Source organism: Peromyscus leucopus, chromosome 20, assembly GCF_004664715.2.
Source record: "Peromyscus leucopus breed LL Stock chromosome 20, UCI_PerLeu_2.1, whole genome shotgun sequence".
NCBI classification, from domain to species: domain Eukaryota; kingdom Metazoa; phylum Chordata; class Mammalia; order Rodentia; family Cricetidae; genus Peromyscus; species Peromyscus leucopus.
Window position 1 is genome coordinate 15,220,777 of NC_051080.1, and position 25,972 is coordinate 15,246,748.

The following is a 25,972-nucleotide window of genomic DNA, read 5'->3' on the forward strand; positions in this document are numbered from 1 at the left end:
CTGTTCTGTTGCTGTGAGGAGATACCATGACCAAGGCAACTTAGAAGAACAGAAACCATTTATTTGGGAGCTTGCTTACAGTTTCAGAGGGTTAGTACATGACCATCATGGTGGGGAGCGTGGCAGCAGACAGGCATAGCATCTCTGTTCTGAAAGTTACAGGCAGAGACAGACAGACCAACTGACATGCGCTTTTGAAACCTCAAAGCCCACCCCCAGTGACAAACCTCCTCCAACAAGGCCGCACCTCCTAATCCTAAACAGTCCACCAACTGGGGACCAAGCATTCAAACATGAGCCTACCGGGTCTTTTCTCATTCAAACCACCACGGTAGGAAAGAGGATTGTTCCTAATCCCCAGGCTCTAGACCTAGAAAGTATTCCAGTGTGAGTTAAACTGAGATATGCACACACAGAGAGCCTCATTCACTCCACAAGGTTCTTTGTGTTGTGTTTTGTTTTTTCTTTTGAAAGGGTATCAATGTGTAACCCTGGCTGGCCTGGAACTTGCTTTGTAGCCCAGAAGTGGCCTTGAACTCAGTTCTGCTTGCCTCTGTCTCTGAGATTAAAGGTGTGTGCCACCACACCGAGCTCCACAATCACTTCTGCTGCGGGCACTGTAGGAGACAGAGAACCCAGCAGCAAGCTAGACAAGTGGGTCTGCCCTTGGGGAGCCTCCCATCCTCTCCAGATACCTACTCAAGTCCATGTTCCCTAACAGGAAGTGAAGTGGTCCAGTGTGATTTTGGCTGGATTCAAATTCTGTCCATGGATCCCATCCTGAACTATTCCCAGAATGCACTGTCACATCCTATGTCTGGGGAGTCCTGATTGGGGAGCTGTCTCTCCCAAGAAGGAGTGCAAGACCAACAGTCAATATCCCCCCCCTCCAAGTGATGCTTCTACTGTGATTCAATATTCAATAGAGGCTCTCCTGCAGAGATGACTGGCCAGGGAATCTGAACTAAGTATCACTAAGCCAGCAGGGGAGAAGGGGTCATGTTTTGGAATGCAGAGCTAGGATAGAAGAACTGGGAACCCTGAGGCCTGGCTACCAGAATGGACCCCTAAAGACCATCTCACTGGACAGAAGCATACAAACTGCTAAGCTTGGGGGTGGTCAGCAGTCCCAACAGGTTCCACGTGGGGTGTCCATCCTTATTCCTCACATTCCTTCAAGAGTAGACAAGTGTGTGCAGAGATTCGGGGGTCTTGTCCTGCACTGGGAACCAGCAAAGGGTAAAAACTTGGCCTCTGTGTTGGAGTGCTTAGGGATGGATAGAGGCATGAGACCAACCTTGAGTTGAAGCAGCATCACCAACAACCCCAGGGATGACCTCCAGCTTTCCTCTGTGACCACTTTCTTTCCATTGCATTAGCGACAGGAGGAGAAGGGGCTGTGGTAGGCAACCTGTAGTACCTTCCCCTAAATCAGTTCCTTCTTCCAGATTTATCTTTCACAAAGTGCATCCTGACCACTCGCAGATTCTGTGGGATCTGAGTGGACAAGTTAACCACTGGGGGAACTGTCTAGTTGAAAAGGGGGCTTGAACATAGGGGGCAATAGAAGATGGGGTTGATATTTAGGGGTGGCACTAAATCATAGCAGAGAATGGAGACAGAGTCCTGGACTTTTTATGTTGCAGCTCCAACATACACACACACACACACACACACACACACACACACACACACCCCTGCCCTCTATTGCAATGCTACCTTGTACCCGCTTCAGGGCTATCCTTCAAGAGGACCTCTAGCACTCGCTACCAACTGAGACTTAGGTGGCCACTCCCCGTAGTGTCTGATCCCATACAGTCCTCAGAAGGCACCTGGTACCCGTGGGTGGGCACAACAGGTGGAAAGAGGTGTCCAGAGCAGTTTGCGGAGGATGAGAATCACCACTGTGTGAGAGCTAAGCCTGGCTAGATCTAACCCCTGGCTAGCAGTTGTCAGCTCTGACCACCTGGACTTGGCGGGAGGTGGGGGGGGGGGCGGGGTGAAAGCAGTCAGGAAAATTGGTCTGAGGCCCTCCTGGGCAGGTGGCTACTATTGTCCTGCCCTCTTCCCCACTTTCCAGTTGAGCCAAATTGGGCATCCTTGGGAATGTGGAGGAAACAAGGCAGGTTACCCTAGCAACTGCCTGGCCCTGCCCTGCTGCTGTACAGACAAAGGCCACTACCCCGCCCCCCCCCGCCCCCCCCCCCCCCCGCCACTGTGTAGGCAAGGTTCCCAACCCCCCACCATCGCGCCCTGGCTCCGTTCCCCCCTCCTCTGCCTTTAGCTGACGCTCCATTAGCTTTGCACAAAACCTCAGCCCACCCCCGGGAAAGGTGCTCTCTCTGGGCTTTATTGTCCTGAGCAGTGGGGGCTGGGGCCACCCTCAGGTTCTCTGGCTAGGATCCAGGACTGAGAAGGGCTCCCAGAGGGGAAGCTGCTGCCAAGGATGGCCTGGGGCTGAGGCAAAGTCTTGTGAGGGGCTAGAGACTGAGGCTAGGAGCTATTTCCTTGGCCACTTAGTGCGCCCCACTATATCTCAGGACTCACGGCAGATGCTTCGAGTGCCTGGTACTTCACTGGCTTAGTTTAGTCTAGTTGACGATTTGTTTTGTTTTATTTTGTTGTGTTTCTTCACAGGGTTTCTCTGTGCAGTCCTGGCTGGATCTCACTCTGTAAATCAGGCTGGCCTCAAACTCACAGAGATCCACCTGCCTCTGCTTCCCGAGTGCTGGGATTAAAAGCATTCACCGCCGCCACTGCCCAGCTTAGTTGACAATTTTTAATTTATATTTTACATTATATTACTATCTGTTTTATTTTATTTATTTCAGTTTTTCGAGACAGGGTTTCTCTGTGTTGCCCTAGCTGTCCTGGAACTTGCTCTGCAGCCAAGGGTGGGCTTGCATTCACAAAGACCTACTTGCCTCTCTCTCCCGAGTGCTAGGGTTAAAGATGTGTGCCACCATACCTGGCTTTTCTTTCTTTCTCTTTCTGCCTTGAAGACAGGGTCTTGCTCTGTAGTTCAGGTTGCTTCAAATTCACTATGTAGCCCAGAAAGGCCTTGAACTTGCTGTGGTCCTCCATATTCAGCTTCCTGAGCATTTGAATTACAGATGGAAGCTACCACACTAGGTCCATGTTCACTTTCTTTATTGGGGGACAAGGTTTTTTGGTGTTTTTTTGTTTTTGTTTTTGTTTTTGGTGTGTGTGTGTGTGTGTGTGTGTGTGTGTGTGTGTGTGTGTGTGTCAGGGTCTCTATTATATAGGTCTCTATTATATAGCTCTGGCTGTTCTGGAACTCACAGATGTAGATCAAGCTGGCCTTGAACTCCCAGAGATCCACCTGCCTCTGCCTCTGAGTGCTAGGATCAAAGGTGTGCACCATGACGCCTGGCTCCATGTTCACTTTTAAGTGTGAATTAAAGTAGGGCAGAGAGCAGTGGTTTTCAATCTTCCTAATGCTGTGACTCTTTCATAGAGTTCCTCAGGCTGGAGAGATGGTCAGAGGTTTAAAGCACTGGCTGTTCTTCCAGAGGTCCTGAGTTCAAGTCCCAGCAACCACATAGTGGCTCACAGCCATCTGCAATGAGATTTTGTGCCCTTTTCTGGCCTTCAGAGATACATGCAGGCAGAACACTGTATATATAATAAATAAATCTTAAAAAAAATAGAGTTCCTCATGTTACAGTGACCCCCCCAACATATAAAATTATTTTCGTTGCTACTTCATAGCTGTAATTTTGCTACTGTTATGAATCATAATATAAATATCTGTTTTTGTTTTTTGTTTTTGGTTTTGGTTTTGGTTTTGGTTTTTCGAGACAGGGTTTCTCTGTGTAGCTTTGCGCCTTTCCTGGAACTCACTTGGTAGCCCAGGCTGGCCTCGATCTCACAGAGATCCCTGCCTCTGCCTCCCGAGTGCTGGGATTAAAGGCGTGTGCCACCACCGATCGGCAATATTTGTGTTTTTTGATGGTCGGGGTCGAGACTCACATGTTGAGAACCGCTGTCTTAGAGTGGCACATACCGGTGGGACCTTACTGCACATGAGAGTATCCCATCCACCTCGGACACCAGGAAAACGGAGCTTTCTATACTGAGTGACAAACTGAACTGCGCCTGCCTGGGTGGCAGACCTGCTGGGCCACCACGTGCTAGTGGCCTGAGAAAGTTAGGGCTGGGTGCGTTTCGAGGATGTCAGTGAGGTGGGTGCTTCATACGAAGGAAAAATAATACCCAATACCAAAAAGGATTCATTTGGGGACCAAACCTTGTGGCCCCAACCATGGTGCTGCTGCTGTCCCTGGTCCTGACTGGCCGCCGGGAGCTCACCTCTTCAAGGAGCTTCTTCTAGACCTAGGTTAGGGCAAGATGCAGGGTAAATAACGTCCCCTGAAGACTCTGTCACCAAAGTAAGTCTACTGGAAGGTGAACCACTAATGCCAAAGGGAAGCGCCCTCCTCGCCCAGGCCACAACGCGCCTCCCACGGTAGGGCCCTGGGTTAGCGCCGTGGTGCTGGTTTTCACCCAGAGCCTTTAGTTTTTACATGGCTAGTGTTTTTTTGTTCTGCAAGCATCCTCACCATGTGCTCTAGCTCGCTTTTAACAATTTCCCCTCATTTCTGAGGACGGAATCTGAGCTAGGACCCGGAGAAGGGCAGGGGGAGCGCGCGGCATGCAGAAGGTGAAGGTGGGAAATACAAGCAAGAAGATCTGCTCGTCATCCCCACGGGAGAGAAGACGGCTTTCTCCTTTGTCGCCGTCTCCCAGGGGCAGGAAGCTGCACGTCTGTCTCCGGGAACACCCCCCCCCATCCCTTTTCCACCCCCTTCCCGCTTCCCCGCCCCCGGTCGGTCGCCAGGCTGGGGAAATCCGCCGGGCCTCGGCCCCGCCCCGCCGCCCCGCCCTGCTGCGCCGCAGCCCCCCACCCCCCACCCCGCTTTGCTCAGCGGTGCTCACGCCTGCTGGGCGTGGGGCGCGGGCCGGGTGCTGCGCGGGGCTCCGGGGCTCCGGGGCGCTCGCTCCAGCTGCCGCTGCGGATATGTCGGGTCCGCGCGCGGGATTCTACCGGCAGGAGCTGAACAAAACAGTATGGGAGGTGCCGCAGCGGCTGCAGGGCCTCCGCCCGGTGGGCTCCGGCGCCTACGGCTCGGTCTGGTAGGGGCCGGCAAGGATCTGGTGGGAGCTGGGCGGGAAAGTGTGCGCGACCCTCCAGCGCGACGTGGGGTTCCCGGCGTGGGGAGGGGCCTCGCCCTGCCTCCGCCCCCGGCCGGCACGCTTCTGAAGAATGAATGGGGGGGGGGGGAGAAGAAGGGACACGGAGGAAACTTTTCCTATTAGATTACACTCGTTGGCAGGGAGGGGGTCCTCTAACGTACCCCCCCGCCCCATCTCTGATCCCTAGTTTCTCCCAGTAAGGCCGAATCCCGCGGCGTCACAGCTGGCGGGAGAGCAAGTCTCTGGGGCTGCTAAATGGAGCAGCCATCCGGGTTATTTGGAGCAGAGTCTAAATAGCTGGAGGGTCTAACATGCCCCCAGACCTGAGTGTTTGAAAAGGGGGCTCCCAGCGCTGTGGGGAGACCTCTCCTCTTCGGAAGCCTTCAAACTCTTCGTGGATCCTACTACCCCTCCTCCTCCAGTGTCCTAGGAGTCTCAGACAGAGGATTGAGTATAATCAGACATCTACCCTCCTGTCTACACCCTACCCCAGTCTACCCAACAAAGGATCTCAGGATTAAAGCCCCGCAGCTAGCTAGGGCTTGAGGATCAAGGGTTAGAGTCTTGATCCGGGCAGAGTACAGGTTGGCTGAAGCCAGCTAGCTCCCAGGCACCCGGGATTGGAGAATGGGTGCAGATAGTCCATGTTGACAGGCTGGTCAAGGTGTGGACGCGGATATGTGCCCCACACCCCAGCACTGGGAATGGGGGCTGAGGCTCAAATCTTGGATCTTAAGCTGTCATTCGCCTGTGTCAAAGCTCTGACGGCAGGGCTGCTGATGAAATCTTACAGATTCTGTAATGTAGAGGAAACCAGTCCTGCTTTACAGGGCCCATAGTGAGCTTGGTCATGGGATGGCACCCCATGTCTGTAGTCTGAAATCCCAGCGCTATGAGATAGATAAGTTTGTTCTGATGACACTTGTTCCTTATCTCCTTCTTGTTTCTCTTAGGGTGTACCCCCTCCACAGTGATAGAGACAGGATCCCCCCTTCAATACCCAAGGAGCAGGACAGAGGAAAAGATAAGACAGGCCGTGTCTGGGATGCTCATGGGCTCAGCAAGTAGAGGAGGAGGATGTTACACAAAATCCCATTTAAAAACAAATAATGCAATAATAAATTAGAGGGAGGGAGGGAGGGGAGGGGGAAGGGGAGGAGGTTGGGTGTGGGGTGGGGAGAAAGGGGGGGCAGACACCTTGCAGAGGGCTTGGACATGGACTCAGATGGCATCGCCTGAGGACTGACCATGTAGGAGTTACTGGGGGACAGCCAACTTTCCCAAGTGAGGCCTGGGTCGGTCTCCACTGGTCTGTGATGCTGGGTTTGTTCAGTTGCACTACTGAGGTTGGTGGTAGGATGCCAACTCCTGGTAACTGGTACAGAGGCAATGGAGCAGGAGGGTCTTCGGCTCTAGTGGCCACTCCCGCCACACCTCACCCCAGGAGTTATTTCGATGTTCCGCTTATCATAGGGAACCAGCTTCCCTCCAGGACTCTCTAGTCCCACGAGCATCCCAGACCCACCATGTCCTATCCTTGCCTTCCCTCGCCTGGTGGGAATGGGTGGTATCCTGTCTCCACTCACTGCAGGGAAGGGTGCACCCCGAGATGAAGAGACTGTAGCCAGCTGGGCTCCTTCAGTGGGTTCATAGCTGCTCCAGTCTTTTTTTTTGTTGTTGTTGTTTTGTTTTGTTTTTTGTTTTTTGTTTTGTTTTTTTCAAGACAGGGTTTCTCTGTGTAGCTTTGCACCTTTCCTGGGACTCACTTGGTAGCCCAGGCTGGCCTCGAACTCATAGAGATCCGCCTGCCTCTGCCTCCCAAGTGCCGGGATTAAAGGCATGCGCCACCACCGCCCAGCTTAGCTGCTCCAGTCTTGAGGGCAGTGGGACCAGAATGTGGGGAAAAGCCCTATGACCACAGCTCATGATCATGCTGGTCTAGGTCCCACCAATACAGAAGAGGGCGTGTTCTCATTTGCTCATTTGAGGCCTTCCAGTGAAGGACAGAAGGGTGAAGAGGAGCTGGGTGGTGGTGGTAGCACACGCCTTTAATCCCAGCACTCAGGAGGCAGAGGCAGTCGAATCTCTGTGAGTTTGAGGCCAGCCTGGTCTACAGAGCGAGTTCCTGGACAGCCAGAACTACACAGAGAAACCCTGTCTCAAAAAAACCAAAAAGGAAGGAAGGGAGAAAGAAGGGTAGAGATGGAGGGTCCTCCAGTCTCCAGGTAGTGGGCCAGAGAGCATCCAACCCACCCGGGATGAATATTTCCTACCATCCAGTTGTTCAGTTATATATTGGGGGGGGGTTTGCTTTTTTATGAGACAGTGTTTTACCAGCTAGCCTTGAACTCATCTCAGATCTTTTGCTTCAGCCTCCCCAAGAGCTGGGATTACAGGCTTGAACCACCACGTCCAGCTTCAATTACAAATTAGGATGCAATAAACACCTCTTCCTTCCTCAATCTAATGTGCGGGGGTGGGGTGTTCATGGCTTTGTAGGTTAGCCTCCTTTGCTCACGGCAAGGAAGGAGGAGGGCTGCTTGCTGAGGGAGTGCCCGTGGACATGTTCTTAGCGTGTTTTCCATGCAGCGGCCTCGTTGTGAGTAGAGTCTTAGGTTTGGGCTAGAATCGCGAGAGAAGAAAAGATTTAAAAGAAAACAAAAACTCTGCCAGAGAAGCTCAATCTACTTAAGGGGGGTCTCCTAAGGGAGGTCCAAGAAGGGCGGCGTGGAGCCAGCAGGCAGGGACCGGCCTCCTAGGTCTTGGAGCCAGCAGCAGAGGCTTGCTCTCCCGCACTCCGGCGCAGGGTGGACTCAGGCCAGGCGCTCCGCGCATCGCCTCACTCGCCCACCTTGCAGCTCGGCCTACGACGCGCGTCTGCGCCAGAAGGTGGCTGTGAAGAAGCTGTCTCGCCCTTTCCAATCCCTGATCCACGCGAGGAGGACCTACCGCGAGCTGCGCCTCCTCAAACACCTGAAGCACGAGAACGTGAGAGGGCGGGCCAGTGGTGCAGGGATTGAACAACCGACACTGCCCGGTGGGGGCGGGAGCGAAGTGGGAGGGGAGGGGCCTTTAGGGGCACGCCCTCGTGTGGGCGGGGCCCAAACCAGTGGGGCGTTGCCTACAGCTGTGCTGTGGTCCTGCCCTCGGTTCCCTGCCCAGGTCATAGGGCTTCTGGACGTCTTCACGCCGGCCACATCCATCGAGGATTTCAGCGAAGTGTGAGCGGCTCTGGGCAGGCTTGGCGGTGGCCTTGGGAGCTTAGTCGGGGAGGGGGTGGCGAGACACGGTCCTCACTCGTGACCCTGTTGCAGGTACCTGGTGACCACCCTGATGGGCGCTGACCTGAATAACATCGTCAAGTGCCAGGCACTGAGCGATGAGCATGTTCAGTTCCTCGTCTACCAGCTGCTGCGTGGGCTGAAGGTGGGGCGCGTGGGCTCTGGGGTTCGTTCCCTCGACCGCGTTGGGTTGGGGCAGAACGGGGTGGAGCCTGGGCTCACCCGGTCTGCCCTCCCCTGCAGTATATCCACTCGGCAGGCATCATCCACCGGGTAGGTGCAGCTGTGGGCGAGGGTGAGGGTCAGTCACTCTGCCCAGGCTCACTGGCCGCCACACTCACGCCCGCCCACCCCACCCTGCAGGACCTGAAGCCCAGCAATGTGGCGGTGAATGAGGACTGCGAGCTCAGGGTAAGGGGTGGGATGGGGTGTGTGAACAGTGGGAACGCACAGAGAGAGGTAGGTGTCTTACATAATGCCTGTGGTCCTCCAGATCCTGGACTTCGGGCTCGCGCGCCAGGCCGATGAGGAGATGACTGGATACGTGGCCACACGTTGGTACCGGGCGCCAGAGATCATGCTGAACTGGATGCACTACAACCAGACAGGTGCTGTGGACCCTCCACAGTGGCCTTGTCCTAGAAGGGTGGGCAGGCAGTGCTCACACCAATGTGTAGGGAAGGTGACAAATTGGGGGTAGGAAGAAGGGCTGAAAGGGAGAAGAGCATGCTTTGGAGCTCTGAGTGAGGGGCAAGAGAAATTGGTGGGACTGGCTTTAGAAAGGCTTCTAACTTGGTGGGTGTCCTCATACCTCTTCTCAGGGTAGGGGATAGAACTCCGCTGGTCTCTTTGGTTCTGGATATGACTGAGGGTCACTGGGCAGGCTTCTCCCCAGCTCCACAGGAAGAATTTGGGGTGGCAGACTGATAGAGTCTCCTTATTCTCCCCCAACAGTGGACATCTGGTCCGTGGGCTGCATCATGGCTGAGCTTCTCCAAGGAAAGGCCCTCTTTCCAGGCAATGACTGTATCCTTGGGGAGCAGGGTCAAGCTGGGGTCCCATTCTACAGGGTCGGTAGGGGTGGTCACCAGCCCTTTTCCAAAGTCTTACTTCTTATGCCATGTCACGTGGGGCTCCCTGTCCTAAGCCAGAGTTCCCCAGTGTACCAGGGGCTGGGGCTGGACAGACTGGCCACCAGGTGTTTCCTGAGCTAGGTAGACATCGACCAGCTGAAGCGAATCATGGAGGTGGTGGGCACACCCAGCCCTGAGGTTCTGGCAAAGATATCCTCGGAGCATGTAAGTTAGTGGCCATCCGTCCATCTGTTTGTTCTTCTGACCAAGCACCCAGTCATGTTGGGGAGGGGGTGGTATGCAGATAGATGGGCATCCGGTGGGGGACATGGACAGAGCAGGACAGAGCTTGTACTAGAAACCCAACCCTTCAGGGAGAAGTAGGTGAGTCAGGAGGACATCTCCAGGTAAGGGCAAGAGTGGAGTACAAACCCATCAGTGCTGACAAAACTCCTCCAGCTGTAGACAATAGAGGTAGGTGAGAGCAGAGAAAGCTTTGAATATTTGGCTTCTGCAGACATCACCAGAAGCCACGTGGAGGTCTGGAGTCCCCAGACGTTTTTGTTTTGTTTTTGGAGACAGGGTTTCCCTGTGTAGCCCTGGCTGTCCTGGAACTTGCTCTGTAGACCAAGCTGGCCTTGAACTCAGGGATCTGCCTACCTCTGCCTCCTGAGTGCTGGGATTAAAGGCGTGTGGCACCACCACCCAGCTAAGGAGCCCCCAGACTTCGAGAGCAAGACTCTGGCTTGCTGGGGCACCTGCTAGGCAGATTGGAATGAATGCATCAGGGCCATCTCCTGAAGCCTTCCGCCCAGTTTGGAGTCATGGGAATGGAGGATAATTAGTCCTTCAAGCCCTTCTTATGTGTCCCCAGGCCCGGACATACATCCAGTCTCTGCCCCCCATGCCCCAGAAGGACCTCAGCAGTGTCTTCCATGGAGCCAACCCTCTGGGTGAGGACTGGTACCTGGGTATGGGTTGGGCTTCAGATCCAGGACCGGATGTGGTGTTAACCCTCATTCCTGTAGCTGTAGACCTCCTTGGAAGGATGCTGGTGCTGGACAGTGACCAGAGGGTCAGTGCAGCTGAAGCCTTGGCCCATGCATACTTCAGCCAGTACCATGATCCTGACGACGAGCCGGAGGCTGAACCCTATGATGAGAGTGTCGAGGCCAAGGAGCGCACGCTGGAAGAGTGGAAGGGTGAGCAAGGGGGTACGGGAGAGGGGGCAGTGCCCGAGAAGTCGGCTGTGGGCTGCACTTCCTCAGAACAAGACTTGACGTGCTTCATGCAAGACACTCCCCAGAACTTGCCCCCAAGTGGCCTGGGAGGGGAAACCACATGAATGTCTGTACTCCAGAGCGAGACATGAAAGGTGTGTGTGTGTGTGTGTGTGTGTGAGAGAGAGAGAGAGAGAGAGAGAGAGAGAGAGAGAGAGAGAGAGAGAAACTTGGAGGACATTGTGGGGCAGGCTCTGTTTCTCAGCTCAGGCAGAGGTAGATGTGGTCTGGGAAGCAGATACCACACATGCAGATGAGGAACTGCGTTGTGTGTGTGTGTGTGGGGGGGGGACAGCACGATCTCACCTCCCACCCCCCTTTTTTCATTCCCCCAGAGCTTACTTACCAGGAAGTCCTTAGCTTCAAGCCTCTGGAGCCATCACAGCTGCCTGGCACCCATGAGATTGAGCAGTGAGGCCTGAGGGGAGGCCTGGGCCTGCCCCCTTTCCTCAGCTTTCCAGTTTTCCTCAAGAGGTGCCTCTCAGGCAGCCCTGGCACGTAACCTGGGACCCTTTGCCTTGAGAAAACGCTACACATCTAACACACATGAATGCACGGATGTGTACATATGCCTGCCATTATGTGTTGGAGTCCAGGCAGTAGTGTTTTCTGGGCCTACCTTGGTCCACCCAGGTTCTCCTTGGAACCTGAATGTGTCCCTGTCTGGAATCTCTTCTGCTCTGAAGACTCTGGATTGGGAGGAAGGCAAATGGGCCATGGCCCCCGAAGACTCTGAGGGGGGTGGGAGTCACAGTGGTTGGAGCAGCTCAACCTGGAAGTGAGTGGCTGAAAGCTGAGGCAGGGCCTGTGCCCACCACCCAACTGAGTGGAGTTTCCCCTGGGGGTGGCAAGGCAGAGACCATCCATCACCAGGTATCTAATCAGAAAAGCCGGCTGCAGCTTTGTGTCTGCCTGTGATATATGGACAAATGGGCATGAGTGTATGTTCCTGGTGTACACATCAGAGCATATGCAGGCAGGTGCTGGTGTGTATGAATCTGTGAGCACCCAAAAGTCAGCAGCCATTTCTGGTAGGGCACCTAAGATGGAGACACTCTTGCCTCCCCTTCCCCAAGTTCCTGTTACCTAATGGGTCTTGAGACCCAGTTGTGAACTAGACTAAGGCTCGGAGAGATGCCAAGATCCATTCGTTTGAGCCCAAACCAGGACTTTTCTGCTAGGGTGTAGGAGCTGCTGCAGGATCCTGGGGCACAAGGACACAATGCCTGCTGGGAAGCTGATGAAGGGGGGGGGTCTAATCTCAAGGATGCTAGGTGGGCAGCGCCCATGAATATGCACTTGGACAGTCTTGCTCCTGGACCTTGATTCAAAGCTGACAAACGTCTGTGCACATTCTACCTCCACCTACCCTTGTACCTCTGCAGCTGGTGTGGGGTGCTGTGGTCTGTGGGGCATCCCTCATCTCCCCTTTCCCCAGAGAGGAGCTGACCAAGTAACTTTGGAGGTAGGGCGCTGTTGGAAGGCGGGCTGGCGGTGTGGCTCCTCCCCGAAGAGATGATGAACTTCTGCTATCAGGGATCAGGGGGCTCTGGATGTCAAGTGCCTGCACTTAGTGTGCACAATAAAGGGGTTTCCCTGTTGCTCTTGTTGGTGTGGAAGGCTCCAGACCCTACTGCTTCTACCGCTCCTGCTGCCTGGAGGGGTGGGTGGACCCCTGGGCTTGGTCCTCTTCCAGCCAGCCCCGAAGACTTTGCACCCCTGGATCGCTGAGTGAGAGCAGTGGTCATTTCTGGTGCCATCACAGCTCCTTGGGAGGGTCAAGAACCTGGGAGACTAGTGCAGGATGAGACCCACAGGTTAAAGGGGGGGAAATGGTGTGATAGCCATCCCGCATTGGTCTCTGCTGTTTTATGTACATTGGGATTCAGTGGACAGGCTTGGCTCCCTTTTACTCAGTGATGAAGCTGGCTCTGTCTGGGGTGGGGTGATGGGGTGGGATTGTCTCTGGAGTAAAGGCCAGTTCTTCCTCAGGGATTGGACAGGATACGGGAAATAGCTTTCCTTTCCTTCCTGGCTAAGGCAAAAAGGCTACCTTAGCCCAGGATACAGCCAGCTCATGTATCATGCCCATGTGCTGAATCTTGGACCTCCAGAGGCCTTAGTCTGGCAGCTGGTCCTAGGGGAAACCTAGTGTTGGGGGACTAGCAGCAGGAGTGGAACCCAATATATGGCCCTCGTTCCAAAGCCTGGTCTGGCTTAGTCCCCCCTAGAATAAGGAGGGGAACTGGGGAGATTTTTGGAGGGGGGATGGGTGGGTGGCCAGAGGCCTCCCAGGGCATGAAGGGCACAGGATACAGGCAGATGTGGTCTGAGTGGCCCGGAGCTCCCCTGTCTGCTTGTGAATGTGCCACACCACCAGCAGCAGCCGCCCAGGTGTAAAGCTGCTCTGGCTGGCCTTGAGCTGCTGATTCATGGCAGCAGGCAGGCAGGCATGGAGGGAGGGGAAGAGAGTTTCTGGGGGATCTTGTTACTACTCATCCACCCAGTGGGATCCTGGAATGGACTTTGGTCACTAGGCTGTGGGAAGGTTGGTGGCTTTACCCTCCAGGGCGCATCTGGTTCAGGTCTGGGCCAGACCCCAGAGAGAAAACTCACATGAAGGCATCACATAGGATCTCCTTTTTTTTCCCCCCCTGGGGGCACACACCTTTAGCTCATTCCGGGCTTTGAAGGTCAAGCTGGATAGCAGGTGGGATAGATAGAGGGCCAGTCCTATTCAGTTCGTGAAGGAATGACTCCACATACCAGGTGGGGGCCAGGGAGGGGCACAGAGGGGCAAAGGGGCCCTAGCAGGGCCTATATGACCAACTCCTTGGGTTCCTAGATTGAGAAGCTGAGAGCTAGTGGCCACAGTGGGGTTGGGGATGCAACCTGAGATGTCTGGGAGACAGAACAAAATACCTCTTCTATCCATAGAGAAGATGAATGGATCAGCCCCAGGGGCGGGGCACCCTTGGGAAAGAAGAGTTGAGCTGGGGAACAGGAAAACAATTGGGATGGGATGGGATTGGTAAATGGGCAGGTAAACCTGACCTGAGGCTGGAGTAGAAGTTGGTGAGCTCAAGTTGCCTAGAATGGGCCTGGAGTTCTGGAAGGACAGGAAAGGTTGCAATCCAGAGAAGCACCTGCTAAGAAGACCACCCATGGCCGAGAAGTCTAATGAGGATAGAGTCCGGCCAGGGCGTTTCAGCGCCACCTCCCGCCCCAGGTCCCGTGTGAGCTATGGGGCAGCTTCCCGCCCCCCCTCTTCCCAAGCCTTCCGCCCAACCCCGGAGGCCTCCTCGGGTTTCCGCAGGGGCCGGAGGGCAGACGGGGGTATCACGTGTTCAGGGCTCGGGGGCCCGGTTGGTCAGTGGGCCGGGAGGGACCACTTTGCCGGCCGGAGACAAGGATCGGGTGGGAGTTGGCGGTTACAGGGAGTTCAGGGTGACGACCCCAAGAGAAGAGGCCGTAAGGGACAGCCCCAGAGGCGGGCGGGCGGCGCGGAGCCCGCCTGCCACGCAGTGACCTGGGGAGAGCGGGCGGAGCCCCTGATCCCGGGTCCGGTCCTGGGGCGCGGTGCTCCGGCCGGGGATGAGCTCCCCGCCACCCGCCCGCAAGGGCTTTTACCGCCAGGAGGTGACCAAAACGGCCTGGGAGGTCCGCGTCGTGTACCAGGACCTGCAGCCCGTGGGCTCTGGTGCCTATGGTGCAGTGTGGTGAGCGTTCGCCGGGCGGGGCGGCAGGCAGGGCAGGCGGCTGCTGGCGATAACCGGGCGGGTTCTCTAGCCAAGCTGTCCGCCCCTCAGCTCTGCAGTAGACAGCCGCACTGGTAACAAGGTGGCAATCAAGAAGTTGTACCGGCCCTTCCAGTCCGAGCTGTTTGCCAAGCGCGCCTACAGAGAACTGCGGCTCCTCAAACACATGCGCCACGAGAACGTGAGTCCAACGCCCGTCCCAGATGCGGACGCTGTGCACCGGCCACCTCTCATCCTGCCCTCCCCTGCAAATCCTGCCCATCGCCCCAGCTTCCCCGGGGCCTGGGTGGGTACCTCCTACCCAGTTAAGCCTCCAGCTTGAGTAGGCTAACAGCAGCTTCCAGGTGGGAAGTGGAGGCAGATCCCAGACCCCTTTCTGGGTGACAGTACAAGTTCAGTCTCCTGCTTCAGTGGCTTGCTTGGTTTCACCTTCGGTCCACCTCTATTTTCACAACCCAGGCAGTGGTCAGGGTATGTTCTAGGCCTAAGGGCTCCTCAGGGCTCACTCCAGACCCTGTCTCCACTCAGGTTGGTGGGAAGAGGGTTTTCCCGGAAGGGGCATCTCTTCCCCACCCTAGGTCTTCTTTTGCCCACCTCCTGAGTCTTCTATTCCAGGCAGGCAGGTTGCTAGGATTATGCACCCTGACTCTATCATCCCAAAGCCTCCAGTCTCTGTGGATACGGGATTTAAGGAGCGAAGCATTCCAGTCACCATTGTCGGTGTGCATTTCTCCCGTCAGGGAAAGCATCTCAGTTCTACCTGCCCATGGCAGGATAATGCACATGGCCGCCCCGTGTCTCTCATATCAGCATTGCTGACCATCAGAATCCTTCTCCCAGCCAGGGGGCTTTGTCTTCATACCGTTCTTCCTGAGGCTGAAAGTTCGATTCCTGCTCCCACTTCCCACCTGGGCAGTTGCGCTAATCCTGACATGTTTTAACCTCCCGGATCATCAGAGTCAATAGCCCCATGGAACAATGAACTCCTTGTAGCTAACAGCAAACTGACCCCCATAACTGACCCCCCATGCCTTCATCACTGCCACTCTTGGCTGACCTGGCAGATTTTTTTTTTTTTTAAGATTTATTTGTTTGTTTACTTATTTATTTCATATAAATGGGGCTCTATCTGCATGTACAACTTTATGCCAGAAGAGGGCATTAGATCCCACTATAGATGGTTGTGAGCCATCATGTGGTTGCTGGGAATTGAACTCAGGACTTCTGGAAGAGCAGCCAGTGCTCTTAACTGCTGAGCCATCTCTCTAGTGCCGACCTGGTGGATCTTTCTTTCTTTTCTCTGTGAAGCCTGCTTACGATGGATGCCAGCTCTGCTTTGTCTGCTTCTCCGCTTCCCTGAAGGCCTGTAAACAGTAAAAACAAACAAACAAAATAGTAAAAGGCTTTGTTCTCATGGGTGTGGCCGCCCCCATCCTCAGAGCCCCCAACTCCCACCTACCCACCTGCCTATCTCCAGCCAAGGACTGTGGGCCTCTTCATTCACTCCCCACTTCTGAGCAAATCTGTGGGTCAACCCTGCCTTGCCAAGGGTCTTACACCAAGTTGCTGTCCTGCCCTCACCTGGGAGGGCCAGCTTTCAGGATGCCTCAACCCCTTCTGGGAGGCTGTCATGGTAGCTTACCTTCTCATGTAGAAACTGAGGTTTGGACAGGCTGTATGCTCCTCTCACCAGAGATGGGGTTACCACAGATCCAGCCCTAACCCCCTTCACCTTCTCCTCAAGCTTTGGTCCTTGGCTCTCGGTCACATTCTGCACCACAAAGTGCAGAAGTCAATTCCTTTGATGGACTTACCTTTGATAGAGTGACCTCTAGGACACTATCCCTATTTATTCTGCAGAGTGTGCTAAGCTCTCAGGTCACATCTGTGGTTTATCTGTCCCCCAACTTTGGCCATGACTAAAGTGGTCACTCATCTGCCCTTTACCTCCTGTCTATTCTTGCCTCATTCTCTCTGTCCTTTTGTTGAAACTCGGAGTACATTCATCATTATATCTATTTATTTTTTTACTTTTTGTTTTTTTGAGACAGGGTTTCTCTGTGTAATAGCTTTGGCTGTCTTAGAACTTGCTCTGTAGACCAGGTTGGCCTCAAACCCACAGAGATCCGCCTGCTTCTGCCTTCCGAGTGCTGGGATTAAAGGTGTGCGCCACCACCGCCAGCCCTCAGCATTGTATTTTTGTTTAAATCCTTCTACAGGCCCCCTATAAAAAAAAAAAAAAATGAGAGCCGGGTGGTGATGGCGCACAGCTTTAGTCCCAGCATTCGGGAGGCAGAGCCAGGTGGATCTGTGTGAGTTCGAGACCAGCCTGGTCTACAGAGTGAGATCCAGGACAGGCACCAAAGCTACATAGAGAAACCCTGTCTTGAAAAAAATAAAAAACAAACAACAACAACAACAAAAATCCTTCCACAGCAGCTCTATGGATTTAAGCCAAGTCTTCTTCCTCTGTCCTCTCCTTGGTTCCTCTTTGGCCTGGGCTTCAGCCACTTGGATTCCTTCTCTATTCTGTACTCTAGAGGTGTTTACACTCCTGCTTTGGCCATCAGGCACCCCACCTCTCTTTGCTCATTATCGTATGAGTAAATGAGCCCCCCTCCTCCCCCCAGGAGCCCTCCCTTGATCCCAGATCTCCTGTCCCCCAACCAAGTACTAGGACACTGATGTCACATTGCCCATCTGGTGTCCAACTCCCTCAACCAGAAGCTGTGTTTAAATGGGTGCTTCCCCTTGGTCTAGACAGCCAGGGCATGGCCCCAGGGAGGACCTGCCAGGTATCCACTCCTCCCAAGGGACTGTCCCCACTTTGGTCTTGGGTCTGCTTCATTGGGGAGGAAAAAAAAAAAAAAAAAGGTGGGAGGGAAGACTGAGGGGCGGGGTTGCTCAGAAGCCTGGAGTCAACCCAGACGTGAGACCGCCCCTCCCCCCAGAGTATCCCGGCTGTCAGCATCCAAAAATAGCCTGTGTCTGTGGGCACATGGACCAGGGTGGGGGCTGAGCTGACAGTGGGCACAGTGGAGGAGATGAGGATAGTTACAGGAGGGTTTTCTGCCTGGGGTACAGTGCCACCCTGGGCGTGCACTGAATCCGTGCATGTCTCATGTGTTCTCTATCCTGTCTGGTCCTTGTTTCCCAGGTGATTGGGCTACTGGATGTATTCACGCCTGATGAGACTCTGGATGACTTCACAGACTTGTAAGTGCTGGCCTGGGCTGGCTCAGTGGGTGGGAGGAACCTGGGTGGCTTCAGGGCGCCAGCTTAAAGGTTCTGGGTCAGGTTGGGGGCCTTCTCCTATAGCCCAGGTGAGGGGTAGGGTGCACACTGCTCACTCCCTCTTCTTACCAGGGTCCATTCCACACTCCTACATGCTCCTGGGGGCTATGAACCCTGGCATGCCCTGGTAGAGCTATGTCTCTTTCTTCTTCCAAGCTTTGAAACTTGGACCCTCACATGGCCTCAAGTTTGAACCTTGGATCTGATGTTTGTGTTCAAGACCCTGACACCCAGCATGTGGCCCCCAAATCTGAACTGTCACTGCCTTTTTTTTTTTTTTTTTTTTTTTAAAGATTCATTTATTTATTTTGTATGCAGCATGTATGACTACAGGTCAGAAGAGGGCACCAGATCTCATTACGGATGGTTGTGAGCCACCATGTGGTTGCTGGGAATTGAACTCAGGACGTCTGGAAGAGCAGTCAGTGCTCTTAACCTCTGAGCCATCTCTCCAGCCCCTGTCACTGCCTTTTGCTGGCAGATAGGGCCTGTCCTGTCCCATGGTTGGTCATCCCTGGACTCATACTGTTATCAACCAGAGGCCTGGGAAGGGCTGGAGTGGGTGGGTAGCAGGCATACTCTTTGTTGCTAACTGGCATAGGTCAAGATACACGATGGCCCCATTGTCGCCTGGGGTGGGTGATAATGCCATTCTCCTTTGTCTTTTCCTTCACCCACCTGAACATCCAACCTTGCAGTCCCAACCCCTGCCCCAGATTTCTGGTTACCCTGTGTGTGGCAGGAGGGACCTGGGCAGCTTTTGGGTACTGGCTTCAGGTTCTAAATGGGCTTGAGAACTTCTTTCCATGGGCCAAGTGAAGGCTGAGATGCCTACTGCGCTCTTGCTCCTCACATTCCCATATACTATAGGTACCCCTGGATACCGACATGCCCTTGTAGAACCAAACCTGCTCTTCTCTTCTTCCTAAGCCTAGCATTTGGGCCCTCACATTGCCTGAGGTATCAGTACAACAGAATGATTTGAGGTGCCAGTTCCAGGTGCAGCCCTAGCTGCTCACCTGGCATGTGATGCCCTTTAGTCAGGAATTTTAAAACCCTGAGGTAGAGTGTGGTGGCTGGCACACACTTGTAATCTCAGCATTTGGGAGATGGAGGTAGGAGGATCAGCAGTTTGAGGCCATTTGGGGCTGCATGAGACCCTGTCTCAAACAAAACAAAACAGCCAACAAACAAAAACAAAACAAAACAAAAAACAAGGGGTGGAGAGATGGCTCAGTGCTTAAGAGCACTGACTGTTCTTCCAGAGGACATAAAGTCCATTCCCTGCCTGCCATTTTGGAAAGAGGGGATATGGGCACGCATTGAGATGGTGTAATAGCCAAGGATAGGTGAGTCCCAGCACCTACATGGTAGCTCCAACTGTCTGTAACTCCAGTCCGAGAACAGTTGATACCCTCTTTTGGCTTCCATGAGCACTGCACACACATGATGCACAGATATACATGGAGACAAAACATTCATACATGTAAAGAATAAAATGAAAACAAAACAAGCCCGAGTATGGTGATGCGGCCTTTAATTCCAGCACTTAAGAGGCAGAGGCAGGGGCAAGGGCAGAGGCAGATCTCTCTATAAGGTTGAGGCCATCCTGGTCTGCACAGTGAGTTCCAGACCAGACAGGGCTGCAAAGTGAGACCTTTCCTCAAAAACAAACACCCGCCCCCAAACCCAAACAAAACAACCCTGACATAAAGTCCATTCCCTGCCTGCCCTTTTGGAAAGAGGGGATATGGGCATTGAGATGGTGTAATAGCCAAGGATAGGTGTGGACAGATAATAGAGTGGAGCCTCGCAGGGCATGATGGGAGTAGAAACAACATAGGATGATAGGAACCCGAAGCTAGTGAGGATGGGTGCTACAGAATAATACTTTAAGGGCCCCTGCTGAGATGGGGTCTTGCAAGGTATGAACTAGGCCCAGTGGGTATTAGCTTAAGTCTAGGGGTTAGCCTTGTTCCACTGGCTGCATCCCTTGCCTCCAGTTACCTGGTGATGCCGTTCATGGGCACTGATCTGGGCAAGCTCATGAAGCATGAGACGCTGAGTGAAGACAGAATCCAGTTTCTTGTGTACCAGATGCTGAAGGGGCTGAAGGTAAGCTTTGCTGAGGTGGCCCCAGGGAGGTGGGCGGAGCTTCCTGGTTGGGCAGGGTAGGGCTCTGTGGCTTGGAGTGCTCCCTGAGCTGATGGCTAATGAACTCCCTCTCTTCCACAGTACATCCATGCTGCCGGCGTCATCCACAGAGTGAGTCCTGGTGGGCCCGGGAGATCACCCCTCTGCCCCTCCCCAGCTCTGTAAACAGAAGTGCTCAACTTCCATTCCAACCCCAGCTTCCATTGCTTACCCATAAAAAGGCAAACTAGCCGGGCGGTGGTGACGCATGTCTTTAATCCCAGCACTCGGGAGGCAGAGGCAGGTGGATCTCTGTGAGATCGAGGCCAGCCTGGTCTCCAAAGTGAGTTCCAGGAAAGGCACAAAGCTACACCGAGAAATCCTGTCTCGAAAAACAAAACAAAAAAAAAAAGGCAAACTAGAAGTATGGTGGCGGATGTACATAATCAATCCCCAGTTGAAAGCCTGCCCTGGGAACCCCAGCCCCTCTGCCCTTCCTCAGAAGGGCCAGGCCTATTTTAGAGGCCCTAGGAAAGTGCTGCCTGGGCCTTGCTGCGGCAGGTGGGTCACAGTGGCCACCTTTCTTCCCCCAGGACTTGAAGCCTGGCAACCTGGCTGTGAATGAGGATTGTGAGCTGAAGGTATTACTAGGTGGCGAAGGTGACCAAGACGGGGGGGGGGGACGGGGGGGGGACGGGGGGGACGGGGACGGGGACGGGGACAGACCCCTTCTATCCCTCTACTGGTCCGTTTGGCTTTTGGCCCAGGAAAAGGGGCAGACCTCAGGCATCTGAGACTGAGCATCTCATGGTTCCTGGGGCCAGGCACCTGCTTTAGGTAAAGAGTGGGTGAACATTCCTAGTCACCCAGGGCAAGAGTTTGGAGGCCCCTGAAGGTGATCAGGGGATGGGAAAATAGAGGAAAATCCTTAGCACTTTCTCCCGAGGTGGGTATAGCCGGATGAATTGACCTCAGGGAGAAGGCTAGGGGGTGGGGGACCAAGACCAAAGGGGGGCAAAAGCTCCAGTGTGGAGACTTCAAGCCCAGCTTCTTTGAGTCTTCTAGACTACATTTGGCTTGTCCTCGGTGTCTTAGTTCCACCTCCCCGATCTTCTTTAGATCCTAGACTTCGGCCTAGCCAGACAAGCAGACAGTGAGATGACGGGTTACGTGGTGACCCGGTGGTACAGGGCACCGGAGGTCATCTTGAATTGGATGCGCTACACACAGACAGGTAAGAGGCTATCCAAAGATTCCAGTGCACACCACCTACGGTTACCCATTCATTCTTATTTTTCAATTATTTTTGTAGTGTGGGGATGGAACCCAGAGTCTTATTTATGCTAGGCAAGTACTCTATCGTTAAGATGTATCTCAGCTCAGCCCTTCCTTATTATTATTTTGTACTTTTTTTTCTTTTTTTTTGAGACATGGTCTCACTATATAGCTCTGGCTATTCCCAGAGCTAACAATGTGGACCAGACTGGCCTTGAACCCACAGAGATCCACCTGCCTCTGCCTCTCAAGTGCTGGAATTAAAGGCCTGTGTTGGGGTTGGGGATTTAGCTCAGTGGTAGAGCGCTTGCCTAGCAAGCGCAAGGCCCTGGGTTCGGTCCTCAGCCATGAAATGAAAAATGAAAAAAAAAAAAGGCCTGTGTCACCCACTTTGTCCAGCCCCTTCTTCATTTTTAAGAATTTTACTTATTTTATGTGTATAAGTACTTATCTGCATATATATATATATATATATATATATATATATATATATATATATACAATCACATGTGTACTTGGTACATGCACGGGTCAGAAGATGGCACTGGATCCTCTAGAACTGGAGCCACAGATAGTTGTGAGCTGCCATGCTGTTGCTGGAAACAAAACTGAGGTCCTCTGGAAGAGCAGCCAGTGCTCTTAGCTGATGAGCCATCTCTCTGGCCCCCTTCCTCATTTCTTGCTAGGGAGCCTTTTGTAGGCACTACCTCTGGGAGGCTAATGAGCTGGGGTGGGACGCTGCTACCCTCTGTGATGACTGCTTGTGCTCTGTGCCCCTATGTACACCCCTCCTGGCCATGTACACTTGTCTCCCATATGTGGTCTCTTGCATGTCCCCTTCTCTTGGCTCTCATGAACATGAACGTCATCCTTGTCTATGGGGCACCCATTGGACTTCCATCTCAGTGGACATTTGGTCTGTTGGCTGCATCATGGCAGAGATGATTACGGGAAAGATTCTGTTCAAAGGCAATGACCGTATCCTTCTATGTAGAGTATTATGGGCCTTCAGCTAAGGTGTGGGTGCTGGGTGGGGCCAGCTTCTGCCCTTGCACTGTGTTCCTGACCTTGGTACAGACCTGGACCAGCTGAAGGAGATCATGAAGGTCACAGGGACACCCCCTCCGGAGTTTGTGCAGAAGCTACAGAGTGCTGAGGTCAGTGGGGAGGGAGCTGGGTGGTGGGCTGGACTTGGGTTTGGGAGCTGGCTTATCGGTCTTCTCCCCCCCCCATAGGCCAAGAACTACATGGAAGGCCTCCCTGAGCTGGAAAAGAAGGATTTTGCCTCTGTCCTGACCAATGCAAGCCCTCAGGGTAGGGCTGGGTGGGGTGAAGGTCTCAGGCTGCTGGGTATGTCCTGTTCTGTGGCTTGGCCTGATTGGCTCTCCCCACAGCCGTGAACCTTCTGGAAAAGATGCTGGTGCTGGATGCAGAGCAGCGGGTGACGGCAGCTGAGGCACTGGCCCATCCATACTTTGAGTCCCTGCAGGACACTGAGGATGAGCCCAAGGCCCAGAAATACGATGACTCCTTTGATGATGTAGACCGCACCCTTGAGGAATGGAAGCGTGAGTGTGGGTCCCATCCACACAATGTCTGGCTTTGGACCCTGTGTGCCCTGTATGGACGAGTCTCTGCCCTCTGGGTTGCAGATGAGATAAAAAAAAAAAAAGGGGGGGGAGTTAAAGGACATTGTGGGACAGTACAACTTGGCCAAGTTGACTTCTGGCTAGAGGAGAAGGCAGTGGCAAAGAGTGTCCCTTGCAGGCTGGCACAAGATGGGTCCCAAGAACTGTGGAGCATCTGTGTGCTCAGGATAGCAGTACCCTTGGTCTCTACTGATTCCCTGGCCTCTCCCCCCACCCATGTTGCCCAGCATCCTCATGTCTAGACCACATTGGAGTCCTCTCTACCACTACTTATCCTTATGACTTCCTTCTCATACCTTTTGAATTTATCCTTACCCCTTTTCAGGACCCCTCCTGAAACAACTACATCTTTCTCATGTTCTGGCCATGGGGGACAGTCTATTCCCATGCAGCTCTAGGAGCTTAGCCTTTCCCCCCACATCTCCGGCCCCAGATCCATCCGTGGTTAATGTGTTGAATCTCCAGGTTCCGGACAGACTGTCCTCTTACATTGAGGACCCTTCCTATACCTTTGAGAGCTGGCCCCGGGCTGCCCACTGTCCCCTGATCTGGAACTAGCCTCTGGTGTCTGCTCCAGATTGGCAGATCCAGCCTGGGAGTAGGGAGGTCCTAGGACATGTCCACCAGGACATGCTGGATCCCTTGTCCTGCCTGCCATGTTCTTGCACCCTGATGTGGGAAGGCTGGATGGGTTGAGGTTCTCAAATCATGTCCTGCAAGGTTCTCCTGCACTGCCAGCAGGCATCCGTCCCTTCTCTGTTGTCATGTTCTTAGGAGTCTGGTTCTGGGCGAAGAAACCCTTCTGCTGCTGCTCAGCAAAGTACCTCCCTTAACCACGGGCCACAGGATCTGATCTGTGGTCTCCACCTACACACCGTGGCGGGGTTCTTTTTGCTTTTGCCATAGACCACAGCGGACACAGTTGAGTCCACAGACAGGAACACGAGCTTGCTGGCTTTCTTTTTTTGAACACAAGCTCTCACCTGTTTTCTTGGAAATGCAAATTTACAGCAGTTTTCACCCAAAGTTTTTTTTTTTTTTTTTTTTTTTTTCTGGTTTTCCGAGACAGCCCCTGGCTGTCCTAGAACTCTCTCTGCAGACCAGGCTGGCCTCACACCTGCCTCTGCCTCCTGAATGCTGGATTAAAGGCATGCACCATCCCTGCCCAGCCCACACTAAGTGTCTTTAAGTGGATTGGCCCATTTGGGATTAAAGGCCCATGGGGTGCTGGTTTCTCCCCTTGGGTGAAAGCGGACTAACTGTGTCATCTGCTTCTCCTTGCTTTCCAAAGGTGTTACCTACAAGGAAGTGCTCAGCTTCAGGCCTCCCAGGCAGCCAGGAGCCAGAGTCCCAAAGGAGACAGCTCTATGAAGACCTCCGGGTAGTTTGGGGGTATCTAAGGAGCCTGGCTGGGAACTTCACAGGCACCTTGGCTCCTCTCCCCTGGAACAGGAATCCTGGTTAGCACTGTGACAGTGCCTGGGGCTTGTATCCCAAGTTACCCACCCGGAGAGACTAAGTAGACAGACCCTCAAATCATGGACCCTCTATCTCCAAACCTGCTCCTCTGCTTTTGGGGTACCCTAGATGACCCTGGCAGAACATCTAAGCTTTCTGTCCAAGACCCTTACCCAACATGGAACTAGCCTTTGAATTCTGGAGTTGGTCCTCCCTTCACCGGTGTGTATGAAAAGGCCTCAGATCTGGCAGAGTCCGGGAGACTAGTGCTAATCCTTGATCTCTGCTGGCTCTGGACAGTGCCAAGGCCAGCTCCTGAGAAGGAAGGAGATAGAGGTTGGGGGGGGGCACTGACTCAGGGACATCATCTCTCCTCTGATGGGGGTGGACTCTCTTACACCCTTAGCCTGGAATGTAAACCAGCCATTTGGTGTGCTTAAGTGGCTGGGAGCAAATAAACCCTTTTGTAGATCTCCCACTCTGGCTGTGTGGCCCAGTGTCTGAGCTCCGATCATTTTTTCTCTTGAGCTGCTAGCCTGTGCACCAAAAAAGGGGTAGCCTGAGCTCCCTGCACCCCAGCTAGTAGAGGTGCCACGCCCCTGACTCCTCCCAGGCCAAAGTGCTGGTGCCACCTAGTCCTTGCCAGTGGTCCTCAAGCTACTACATTAGGGCTTGGCCCCCTCCCTTCTTGACTGATTGGACTCTAATTAAGGCTTAGGGTCTGAGCAAGGTGTCTATGGAGCCTGATGCAGGGCAGATAATGGGGACGAGGATGTTCAGACCGGGACAGATGCTTCCTTCTTTCTGAGATAGCAGCATTTGTCTCCTTATGGTCAAAGCTTCTAGAGAGGAAGGTTACTTCTGGTCTTAGAGGCTCCCCAAGACCCAGAAAGGTGGGTTCTGTTCTCTGACCAACAACTTACCTCTACTGGCATCACCCTGGCAGCTTCCCTGAACCTATACCGTCATCTGCAGGCCATTAGACCCTAGCTGCCTAGTTAGATGGTCCATGTTCTTCCCCATGTCCTAAGAACAGGTACACCAAAGCAGGACATCAGGGTGGGGCCTTGCATTCCTTTTGGCAAGGAGTTCTGGGCAAATACACTTTGCCCAGGCCAATCTGGTTAGAGGAGATGCCATGACCGTGTCCTCCTCTGCCTGATCCCCCTTGAGATAACCGTGGGCCAGGACTTCGAATACTTCACCCTATTACAGAGGTGTGGCTCACTGCACGCCCTGCCCCACAAGACACATAACCCAGGGCGCTCAGTGAGGAGTGTGAGGAGTGCCTCGGCCTTATGTCTTTGGTCTTTAGAAGCTGGAGAGGCCTTAGGACCAACCAAAACCTGGGCCTGCACTCTGGCACCTCCTAACTGCTCCAGGACGCTTTGGTTTCCTCTGCATGTGACAGTCCTGTGTGTCCCTTTCGTGGATATCAGTGGCAGCTTTGCCCCCCTTCCCCCTCATTGTCCTGGGGGTGTGTGTGTCTGGCCCTCCCCTCTCCTCTCCCCATCTTGGGGACATCTTGCTTCAGGAAACATGATGGGACACCTC

General features: G+C 53.7%; 2 protein-coding genes and 1 long non-coding RNA gene across 8 annotated transcripts; 2 read left to right on the plus strand and 1 right to left on the minus strand.

The window, feature by feature from the left end:
- The first annotated feature begins 4,940 nt into the window (after positions 1 to 4,940).
- Mapk11 (mitogen-activated protein kinase 11) lies at positions 4,941 to 12,453 on the plus strand. 6 transcript variants are annotated; one of them, XM_028869152.2, is made up of 12 exons: positions 4,941 to 5,157; positions 8,076 to 8,205; positions 8,380 to 8,438; positions 8,532 to 8,643; positions 8,742 to 8,771; positions 8,862 to 8,909; positions 8,992 to 9,106; positions 9,453 to 9,524; positions 9,717 to 9,796; positions 10,446 to 10,524; positions 10,600 to 10,773; positions 11,187 to 12,453. In XM_028869152.2, exons 1-12 carry the CDS (start codon positions 5,042 to 5,044, stop codon positions 11,264 to 11,266), a joined length of 1,095 nt encoding a protein of 364 aa, XP_028724985.1. In that variant the 5' UTR covers positions 4,941 to 5,041; the 3' UTR covers positions 11,267 to 12,453. The 6 variants fall into 6 exon arrangements, with proteins under 6 accessions (XP_028724985.1, XP_037053347.1, XP_028724987.1 ...); XM_037197452.1 differs by having other exon boundaries at positions 8,076 to 8,438; XM_028869154.2 differs by lacking the exon at positions 8,742 to 8,771.
- LOC119086355 lies at positions 8,632 to 10,626 on the minus strand. The gene is made up of 4 exons (XR_005089620.1): positions 10,539 to 10,626; positions 9,310 to 10,030; positions 8,971 to 9,136; positions 8,632 to 8,781 (listed from the first exon to the last, which is right to left on the minus strand). It is a non-coding gene; the product is annotated as an uncharacterized LOC119086355 (long non-coding RNA).
- A 1,758-nt stretch (positions 12,454 to 14,211) lies between the features above and the next one.
- Mapk12 (mitogen-activated protein kinase 12) lies at positions 14,212 to 24,899 on the plus strand. Its single transcript, XM_028869151.2, has 12 exons — positions 14,212 to 14,570; positions 14,661 to 14,790; positions 17,767 to 17,825; positions 19,907 to 20,018; positions 20,139 to 20,168; positions 20,630 to 20,677; positions 21,156 to 21,270; positions 22,218 to 22,289; positions 22,389 to 22,468; positions 22,547 to 22,625; positions 22,706 to 22,879; positions 24,252 to 24,899. The coding sequence occupies exons 1-12, from the start codon at positions 14,446 to 14,448 to the stop codon at positions 24,329 to 24,331; spliced, it is 1,104 nt and encodes a 367-aa protein (XP_028724984.1). The 5' UTR covers positions 14,212 to 14,445; the 3' UTR covers positions 24,332 to 24,899.
- Positions 24,900 to 25,972: the final 1,073 nt, after the last annotated feature.